Raw genomic sequence first — 11,579 nt, forward strand, 5'->3', positions numbered from 1 at the left:
TTCTAACTGAAAAATAGGTTAGTATTACCGGGCATATGGACAAAGGGCATATGCGTCTCCGCTGTAGTCGAAGCTTCTTAGTTGCAAGAAACCGGTTTTAACTTATTTGAGGAGTGGCGGTGATATCAGGTTACCAGAGGCATTTCTGTCCAGCGATATTGAAACGGGTACGACAAGACTCTCGGCATTAGATGAACATGGCGGTTCTGATAAAACAAAAATGCAGCACAATGCAGTAGATTGCCGCTGTTAAGAAACATTGTTGATTTTTTTTTACTTTAACACCACTTAATGACATATAGGTAGGATAGTGATTTAGCTTAATAACTCCAGCACCGTTAAAACGACATTTTAACTGAGAGAAGGCGTTTTAGTATAACCTATGTTATGTTTACTAGTATAACTTATGTTATGTTTTATTTCTGACCTTTACACTATTACACCAAATTTGTAATTTTCCTGTAATAGAAAGTGGTACAGGGATGTTAGAATTGTCGTAACACTTTTCTAATTTTATAAAAATGATAAAACTGCTGAGTTTTAAATTAGCGTGACCATGTAAAAAAAAGTAAACGTTTACAAAAAAACTTGCAAATACTTATGTTTGGCGTGGTGGCGACTACCCTTAGTATCCTGGTCATAACGTTTTCGACTTCCTGTTGGGAAATTGCCGGACTTGACAAGCCTCTGTGAAACGACAAAAAACTTTCCGTTACCTAAAATATCTGCATAAAAATCGTAAGCGCATCATATGTTTTTTAATGCAGTTCTGTTCGAAAACTTTATAAAGCACTCGAGTTCAAAATAGTACTTATGTTTGTTAACTATTTACTATTTGTTTTTAATAAATGTTTATTTTTTCGTAATAAATGTCTTCAGATTAAGTGTTTTTTTAGCTGTAGTTATTCATTTGGAGCAGCATGACAATATTTTCAGAGATGCCGTCTCAAAGGTAAGGTCAAGTCAAAATGTGACGTCATAAAATGTAACGTTATAAACTATTCCAAATTCGTTTTTTTGATTTACGTTTAACATTGGAAAGGTGTTACTTTCAATAAAAATGCTATAAAGATGTAATCCAGGGGTTCCCAACTTGGGGGCCATTGGTCTTTTTCAAGGGGGCCGTGAAAAAAATGGAAAAATATGCTATCAAGACATTGTCAGAGCAAAAACAACCATCACATTAACTCAGGGAGTCGAACCGGAACCGATCCGGAACGTTATGAACCGGTTTTGGGTCAATTTTATCCGAACCGTAACCGAACCTGAACCGGGTTTTATAAGATTTTAAGGAGCCGAACCGGAACTGAAGCGAATAATTTGAAAATACCTGAACCTTAACCGAACCCGAGCCTGTAAATAAAAGCGGTTCGCTCCGGCATGACGTCATAACTTCTATTTCACAGAGTCAAGTTATGCCATATTCGAAATTTTATGAAAAAAATATGAATATTGAATGAAAAAATCGTTCATTTTTTAGATATTTCTATAATGAGTTGCTGTTTTTTTAATACGTCACGTAACTTAGATTAAATGACTTACAAACAAACATTATTCTCTACATTTATCGACCCACATTTTGAGATTTAACGCAAATTATATTGTATCTCAACCGGAACTTTATGAACCAGTTTTGAAATAGCGATGGTGGAACCGGAGCTGAACCGGAACTTTTAAATTCCTCCGAACCGAAACCGGAACTGAACCGGATTCCAAAAAAAATTCTTGAACCCAAACCGAACCTGAACCAGAAAAGTCAAACGGTTCAAATCCCTGCATTAACTGAGTATGTAATAACTAAATAATGTACAATCATGTTTATCGTGTGTTGTATTTCTATCATTTTATCATTCTAACTATCGGTTACTGTATTTTTCATTTTTTTTATTTAAAATGACGTTTCTTAGTTTTTTCGAAAAGTTGAAAAAAAGGGGGCTATTGATTTCTAAAAAGTTTCAAAGGGGGCATCGGTGTATAAAGGTTGTGAATCCTGATGTAATCAATTGGTGCGAAGCCCAATACGCCCAATAATTTAGATTAGATAAATATCAGTGGTACCCAAGGTATTTTGGGTATTAATTAGCCAAAAATATTTTTTGGGAATCTCCACGAGCGTACCCTGTTTGACAAAAAATACCCAATGATTTTGGGTAATGAATACCCAGTTTTGCTAACAGTGAGGGCTGCGGGTTGGTTAAAAATAACCCAAATTCGACTCCGGGGTCCGACTCAAACCAAATGTGTGATTTTGTCAAGTCCGTCTCTACAGTCTATTTTTTACCCATTTACGTAACTTAGTTAAGTTGGATATTTAGCAATCCACTCATAGATGTGTCATACAATTCGTCCACCCAGCATTCCTGGGTGGAAAATGTCCACCATATTATGCTATTCAATAACCTTAACAATTTACAGTTTTCAAATTTCGAAAATTGGTACCGCGCATACGCACGTCGGACTCGGGACTCGGGTAGTTTTAGATTGTCTTACTCGAGTCGCGAGTTCAGAGTCCGACTCCGACTCAGCAGCCCTGATTTCAACAATTTCAAACAACCGATTTATTTCTGTTTTAAAACCATAAATTCTAAATTCTACCTTTTATTCCTGCTGTTTAATAGTCGCCATTTGTAAGCTTGTTTTAAAAGAAGAAAACATTGAAAGAGTTTATTAAATTATTAGGAACAAGAAATTCAACAAGCGAAGTTTTCAAATACTCAAGCGAAATAGATATATATAGACATATTTATTTTATTTATTCTGGCTTTAAATGCCGTTCCTTGTACGTTATATGACGCGTTTTGGTGGACAAGGGTGCTGAGAGGTCATGACCATTTAGGAAAGATTGAGAACCACCGGGTTGGACGATTTAAATAAAATTGATGTCCGACTCCAGCAAATGTGTGATTAATTTGGCAGGTTTTATATCAAATCTAAACAAATTAAACCTGTTTTTATAAACAAACAGCTGCTGTGTACAAACTGTTTAAAAGGAATGCGACTAAGATGCCTTGTTCAAATTATCAAGAAAATAAAAAAAGTCTTTTAATTTTAAGTTAAGATTTAAACCCTAAGCCACACGAAACGGAACTACCAACTGGACACCAGAGTTGGAATTACAATAATTCAGTCTCATTGCAATTACAATTAACTTAAAAACTGTAACTAATTACATCAATTACAATTACAAAATTGCAATTTAGTAAGTTTTGTATTGCTTCTAAAATATGAAAAACAGTTTATGTCTCATCGCTTTCCAAAGAAACTAAACAACGTGGAACATTATTGAAACGTCAGTTCCATTGCAATTACAATTACCTTAAAAACTGTAATTAATTACATCAAAACAACGTTGAACATTATTGAAACTTCAATTTTTTTGATATCAATGTATTGAGCAAAACTTTTAGCAAATTATAATAACAATTAGAATAACACAGAATGAAAATGCTTCAATTACATTACAATTGCATTAAAACTGTTTTAATTACACCAATTACAATTACAAATTAGAATTCATCCAATTCTGCTGTGCACTCACGTTTGTGTTCCATCAAATATAAACGAGTTAAACCTGTTTTTATAAACAAACATCTGCTGTGTGCAAACTGTTTCAAAAGGAATGCGACTAAGGTGCCTTGTTCTTTTTTAAAGTTAAGATTTGAACCCTAACACTTAACGGTTATACCGAATGTATACTTACGTTTGTGTTTTTTACAAGAAAGAACACGTCACAGAGACTGGTTCTCGTGATGTTGAACCGGCAAAACGTTTTATACTTGAGTTGGAAATAGCCGTCAGTCAGATTCCCGCTGTATTGATCGATTCTGTCAGTTATGGGCCAATAACCGACGGTCCGCACAAACGCAAGCTCGTGTCGTTAGCCAATCAGAATACATATGCACATGTGTATTTGCAAGCGAAATATGTTTTCTATTTGTTGCAAATAACTTATTTTACGAGACAAGAGATATATGAGCAATTTCTTGTAAATAGCCGTATTTGTTTAATTCTAAATAGGGTAATTAGGTGGCACTATATAAAGACAAATGGTATTGATTTTCGACATACCTCATCAAGTCAAACGGAAAAAAAAAACCTTTGACCTTTTTTCACTTATTTGCATAACAAAATATACATAACATAACATAATACACTTAAAAGTTTCTTAAATGGCATCAAAATGCAAATTAGAAATCTTGTAGAATTCTATTATTAAAATGCTAAGTTTAGTAACAATAAACTTAAAGTAAACAACTCATTAAAATAGTGGATAACGCAGTAATTCCCAAACTGTTTGCCGCGGCACACTACTATAGTGTGCCTCGAGAGATTATGCCACGTGTGTTAAAACGTTTTGCTAATTCGGACTATTTGTATTACCTATAGGCATTCACGCAAGCATTTTAGACTTAAATGCGCACTACCCACTACAATTTAATCATATGGAGGCATTTACATAATAGATTGTCGTGTGTTAAGGGCGATTGTGAAGTTAGTTTATTGTTGTTCTGTTAAATAAGTGCCGCGAAATATTTAAGATTTTTTTAGTGTGCCGCAATCCAAAAAAGTTTTGGAACCACTGTCTTAACGACTTGAATCCAAGTCGAGTTATCGCCTAAAAAAAACACGTTTGGCACAAGCGAGTCATTTTCCAGTCATGAACTTACGGTAAATGTTACAACTAGTTGCTTCCTTTCGAAGTTGCCAAAACCAGCCAGGGCGAAAAACGATTTCGATTTTTTACTCGAGACGACGATGTTATTAGTGGGACACCTGAAACGCGATAAATTGAATTAGAACTAAACGAAATCTAGTAAAATCAGCTAGAAAAGGAAGGAAAATATGCGACAGCTTATGTATACTGGTGTTGTACGTCAAAATCGCAACTGAAAGTAAACTTTTGAGAAAGAGGTGCAATATCACTAGAGCATAACAAATCGTTGTGTGATTTTCGCAACACAGTTTAACATTACAAAAGTAATGAACATAGTTTAACATTACTTTTGTAATGAACACATTTTAACATTACCTTTGTAATGAACACATTTCAACATTACCTTTGTAATGAACACATTTCAACATTACCTTTGTAATTAACACAGTTTAACATAAACACGTTGCAGCTAAAGACAAATGCGATTTTTAACACAAAGAACAAAGTACATCATATTTGACTTACTTTTCTTCGCGTTCGTACTTCAATGTAAAGGAACAACCTGATACGCACTGAATCTGCAAAACAATTTTTCGCAATAATTTTGTCGGCAATTTTAGTAAAACATCAATACCTATTTAGAAGCATATATAGTATATATTTAAGTAGCCGTGCACAACAGACATAGCAAAATCAAGTGTACCCACTTGAGCACCGTAAGTGGTGAACGGTAAACGGCGCAAAAGAGTTTGATCGCTGCCAAATGTGTAGTTGCAGAATCCTGGAATGATGGCGGTTAAGTTGCTTGCTAGCGCCTCTAGCGACATGAGCAGCTTACTGACGTCGAACTACGCGGCTGCGTTTTAATGGCAACGGTTAGAGAAAGCTATAATGGGGGCAATTTTATTTGAATTGTATAAGAATGGTTAAAGCAGATTTATAATGGAAATAGATCACTTTTTTTGAAAACTGAGTTTAACTTGAAAGTCTATTGTTGTATTGAGGACCGCAAATACCGAGTCAAACATAAACAATTACCTGACCAGGGGTATATTTTTCTGATAACTGAAACAAACGATTTTATTCCCCAAATTTGTTTATTAAGTCTTTACTTGCCAAAGCGGTATTATTGTAACCCAAAATTTAAGGAAAAAGATATACTTTTTCTCGATTTTCGTACAAACGTTGTAAGGCTATATTTTGCTAACCTGTAAAATACCGGGGAACACAATGCAAATTCCCATAAGAGAACATTCCCGCACAATCTATTCGACAATGCTCAGCCTAAACTCCTTAAATGATTTTTACCTCAACTGTCACCTAACCCAGTGGTTTTTAACTTTTTATTCCCCGACCCCAAATTAATTCAACTGAAATCAGCATATACATTCGTCGCCATTTGTTTCAGATAAGTTGTGCTTGAACTTAATAACACAAGGGTTTGATTAAATTATTCTTAGATATACAAAGTCCAAATTCTGTTTGACTTGTTTTAACACTTTCATTACACTCATTACACTCGTTTGAAACACTAGCTCAAAAAAATCACTAAAACTGCGGAAATTTGAGGGTTGGCGACCCCTTAAAAGGTTTAGGCCAGAAAAAAAAAACTGTGGGCCTTGACTTGGGCTTATATTATTTCAATTTGACTTGTTTATAACAATTTTCGTGCGAAACACAGCAGAATACTGATTACAGTGATTTAAAAAAAAAATAAAGACTCGTAAACAATTTTGGCAGTTGGTAGTTTAGTCAACTGACAGTTAGAACGTATTTAACCGTATTGGTAGGTTTCGATTAAGCCGGTGGTTTCAAACTGTGGGCCATGGCCCAGTACTAAGCCACCAAGACATTGTCAATGGGCCACAGAGCGATTTGAACAAATTCTACTGTTTTGTTATACTGTAGATATAATGCGCTTTGTTTTGAAAAACAATAATTATTTAGCAAGAATGGTTATTGGCTCCTAACAATGGGTTTTAGCTGCTGTGTTGGAGATAGCAGTTCAAAATGGGTGAGTAGCAATGTTGCCAACCTTTCATTTTTCAAGCGAATTTGTGCTTATTTTTTTCTGAGTTTGCGGTTCCGAGTTGGATGAAGCGTTTAGGACCAATGTTGCTCAACATCTTAACAGCACGTGGTGAGCCACGAATCGCTATTAAATAGACATTTTGGCCATAGACCAAAAAAGTTGGGAACGCCTGGTTTAGGTGGCCAAACATTGGGTCGCGACCATAGGTAGGTTTTAGTGACATACCCGATTTTGGTTGTAAAGGGAAGTGATCCCTGTACAGGTTGTACAAGTTACCGCCGTAGCTCTGTAGAAATTTGTTGCTGCTGTAGCATTGGAGAAACGCGGCCGAAAGCGATTCGTTTGTCGGAGCTTGATTGGGGACGTGGCGAATCATGATGTCACCCGACTGAAACATAACGATTTATTTCAAATGTAATCGAAATATTGCTGTTACATTCAAACCAACATTAATTTTATATTAAAAAAAAACATACTAAAGGCACTTCAAGGCCGTGTTTATCAACCTATGGGTGGCGACCTAACATTAGGTCACCGTTTTACTTGGTGGGTCACCGACTGCAGTAGTTAACACAGTTAAATTTATAGATATTGGTTCTAAGCAAATTTTTCCACATTCGAGTAAAATAACTTAAGCAATACGAAGTCATGGCTTATATTTTGTTTCACATTCGAACTTGACCTTTGTTCTGTTAGCTTAAAAAAGTTTAGTGAAGGAAATTAGGACGTCAATCCTTCGCTGCATTTAGTATTAGGGTCGCCACAAAAAAGTTGAGAAACACTTTTCTAGAGTCGTGACCCTCCCAGTGGTAAATATTTAACTATTACGTTGTAAACCGTTGCGGTGTATATCCATTTGTTTAAGAAGTTTTTTGCACTTTAAATAACTTTGACTGAACTATAAGAAACCCGTCGCTACTGTCTGTTGCGTTTGCAGTCATCCGTTGAGTTAATAATTTTACTATCTTATTCACGATTTATTTTTTCAGTTGGTCAATTTATCCCAAAGAATAATTCTGAATCATTTCAAATCTATCATCGTTTGTGTCGTAACAAGCGTGGGCGAACAAAGCATTATGGCAACACAAGCGCAATATTACAGGCGAATGTTACGAATGCGTGAGAGCAGAAAAGGAGAATTCCCAATGGGATTTTTCCATTTATTTGTTGAACTTTTTTGGTTGATTTTGGTCCCGTAATAGCGTTCCAGGAAGTTTTTTTGTTTTTTCTCGAAATAAAAATTGTTTAATGCCAAAATTACTGTTTACTTTTATCTTCATTATTTTACTTTTTGCCGTTTCTTTTGCAAAAGTACTTTTTTTTCAATGAAATAATTTAAAAGAAATTAATTCCAACTAGAAAACACGGCTTCAACTTTATATATGTGTTGATTTTGCAACAAAAAACTACCTGAAAAAGACTTATCGGGATAGTCGGCAAAACTTTATCTGTCTATAAATAGGTTTTAATCAGAAAATCACAAGGTTCCAGCAGTGGAATTGATTAGGCTATAATATAAAAGGCGAAGTGCATGAGTGTCTAAATAGTATTTCATTTATGATAAGAGTTCATTTCCCCTGGAAATCTTTTGTTCAATCATTTTAATATGAAGTTTAAATGACAATTTTTTATCTATGATGAGAGCAGTTACACAATTGTTCTGGTGGTCCTGTAGTTAACCAAATAAGGCCACTAAGTTTGCGTAAGATAAATGTTACTAAGTTACCTTCAACATGTAATAGGCCGAGCTTTTGTAATCCTGTTTAGAGTCCTGAGCCGAACCAAAGCTGTATCTGTTTTCACCGTTGCGGTAATCTGTTTAATATACTTAGGTTGATGCATGGGCTTGAGTTATTTTAGGCCGTATAAGCATTGAGCAGGGCTGCCGAGTCAGTTTGGAACTCGGGACTCGGCGGAATCAGTTAGTTAGCTGGAGTCGGATTCGGGACTAGGGACTCGAGTAAGATTTCGTGGACAACAGTTTATTGGGTGTTGAAAATTGAAACACTTATGTTTTGCTATAGTGAAATTCCTTATCATTTTGTATTCATTAAAAATAATACTAAGTTACAAGGTGCGAAGTAAATCCCGCTTTTTATGACCAACTCGTCGAACCATTCGTCTCATATTTGCCCTTGTAAATAAGTGTCGAGTTAGATCAAAGTTCCTAAAAACTACCCGAGTCCCGATTCAGACGTGCGCATGCGCATTACCAAATTTCAAAACTGATAAGATCACATGCTATAAATTGTAAAGGCGGAATAGCATATGTTTATTTTTTTTTATTTAACGACAATCAGGTGGCAGTCCTACGACTGAAGAAAATCTTTTGTTGTGACCCCAATTACAACTAGTAAAACGCGGTTTTAAGAAACGACACCTAATAACTCAATATTGGACACTGGAAAGAATATACATCAAAACCTACGCGAAGCTAACAAAAAGTCATGTACAGCATCAAATAAAAGGAGAGATTCAGAGAAAATTAAATCAGGATGTCCGAACAGAATGTAATTCAACAAAGTAGCATGAGACAAAGAATACGACGCAGTCGGTGACATTACAGAATTATCGACAAACAGAAAACAAATTGCGCTCATTAAAAAGGACCTTTCGGTGGTTAAAAGTGGACACTCAAAAAACAAATGTATTGGAGTTTCAGAAGCTCCGCAAAAACAAGTACGAAACGTTTTTGTTATATTCAGTGGACTGTGACCTGTGACCTAATCTCAACATACAAAGAACAGCAGTAATTTTAGGATTATTTCCGTATAGGTGGTATGTGTTGGCCGATTTAAAGATTTATAGAATAGCATATGGTTGACTATTTTCCAACTATCGCTAGATGTATTATATAACTCCCCTATGAATGGATTGCTGATTATCCACCTTATTTCAGTGACGTAAATGGTTAAAATACAGTCTGTGAAGTCGGACCCGGTCTCGAGACTCGAGAAAATCGCACATTTGGTTGGATTAGGACTCGGGTTTAATATTTTGGCCGAGTCGGACTCGGGTTATTTTTAACCGACTCCACAGCCCTGTATTAGGACTAAGACCAGTACGTGAGAATCGCAAAGCAAACCACATACAGAAAAGCGGCCTTTACTGGTATTTTATTTAAGGCTATTACGCATTTCACTATAGTTTTATTGGATTTGCCAGGTTGCGTGTATCAAAAAATGTAGGTAACGCAATGTAGGTCACGATCAACACCGCAAAGTACAACAATTTGTTTATGCATACCGATTTGTATTAAAAAATAAAAAAAAATGTGTTGTAATGGCTTGTTTCAGTACACTTATCAATGACTTGTTTTAGTACACTTTAGTCAATGTTTTAAAATTGCTTAACTTGACTTAAGTAGGTTTGGTAAAATGACTTGACTTGGACTATTCATTCAAATGACTAGGGTTAAAATTAGGTTTTCTATATTTACCATCTTGTTATAAAATTGAGCTATTTATCTCAATTATTGCGTGTAAAACGATCAGATTGCTGCATTGTTTTTCTCATTTTTTAGTTTACTGATTGCTCTAAATCTGACGAGTTTACCAATTTCCAAAGGTTTATCGTTTTATTTTGATATCAGTGATTTGACTTGCTCAAAAAAAATGATTTGATCAAATAATGACTTGACGTACTCTAATGGTGATTGACTTTGGTAACTGGTGACTGAATATGTTATTTTTTTGAAACGACGTGACTGGGGTTTAAGTTATTTAACGAATGGCTTGACTGGGGTTTAAGTTATTTAACAAATGACTTGACTGGGACTTAAGTCATTGCGCTTTCAAAATGACTTGTTTAAAACAATAGTGACTCCTGAGCTTGGAGCTTCACGACGGAGGCTAAACGCAAAAGTTTTTCGTTTCCTGCCCAACTGTGACGAACTGCTGGAAACGAATCGCGTCATCCACATATCTCCATTAGAGCAAGTCTGATTGAAATAATCCTCGTTTATTGAAGCTACCAGAGTCCAGCCACCCCCGTTAGTTTCCATGTCACAATAGTCCAGCCACCCCCGTTAGTTTCCATGTCACAATAGTCCAGCCACCCCCGTTAGTTTCCATGTCACAATACACCTGAAAAAACATCACTTAAATAGTATAAGGATATCAAACCAGAAGTAGGTAACATTTTGAACGTTTTCGAAAAACTCTTTATTCATTTTTTTCATTATATATTTTGATATTCCTAATACGTCTTACTACAACCTTCAACCATTATGCTCCAAATCACTCAAATGGATTTACATTTGCAAGGTTTTTTAAATTAAATCTACGACTCAAAAAATGTATTTCCAATTAAGAGTTTGTGTATAAGCAAATCCTGTGCTCTTTTACCAAAATTCGCACTTAATAAATCTCGAGGTCACCATTATCTTGATTGGTGCCAACTTAGACGTATGAAATCAAACTAATAGAGATCTTTGTAAATAGCCGTGTTTGCCTAGTTCCAAATAGATGAATCAGGTGGCACTATAAAGAAAAACTGTGTTGAATTCTCGACAAGCTTTCGCGCAACAGTGCTTTATCAGGTCAAAGTGTAGCAGCTGCTACTTTTATCAAAGTTTATTCAGTGCAAATTTTGGTAAATGAGCACAGCTTTGCTTAATACACAGACTGTTAAATCAAAATTCACCGTCGTAGATTGAGTGGTAGATTTTATTTAAATAACCTTGCAAATGCAGTTATTACGCTTACTACTATATTTAAGAGCACATTATTTTCGATTTCAAGGTTTGAGCAAGCGAAAGCAAGTGGTAGCTTTTCGTCCATAAGGCATAGTTTGTTAAGGCTATAAGGTGTATATTATATAGTAGGTGCGCTTTACTTTAGATTAGGGTTTAGGGATTTGGGGTTAAATGCAAAACCCCAAATCCCTAAACCC

The 11,579-nt window shown here is 35.4% G+C and overlaps 1 protein-coding gene across 1 annotated transcript; it reads right to left on the reverse strand.

Annotated features, from left to right (window-relative positions):
* Positions 1-6,058: 6,058 nt before the first annotated feature.
* LOC146145773 (intelectin-like protein) lies at positions 6,059-10,692 on the reverse strand. The gene is made up of 4 exons (XM_083390680.1): positions 10,581-10,692; positions 8,413-8,501; positions 6,912-7,074; positions 6,059-6,078 (listed from the first exon to the last, which is right to left on the reverse strand). Exons 1-4 carry the CDS (start codon positions 10,687-10,689, stop codon positions 6,059-6,061), a joined length of 381 nt encoding a protein of 126 aa, XP_083246806.1. The 5' UTR covers positions 10,690-10,692.
* Positions 10,693-11,579: the final 887 nt, after the last annotated feature.

This window comes from Ascidiella aspersa, chromosome 5, assembly GCF_963924565.1.
Source record: "Ascidiella aspersa chromosome 5, kaAscAspe10.2, whole genome shotgun sequence".
Classification (NCBI taxonomy): domain Eukaryota; kingdom Metazoa; phylum Chordata; class Ascidiacea; order Phlebobranchia; family Ascidiidae; genus Ascidiella; species Ascidiella aspersa.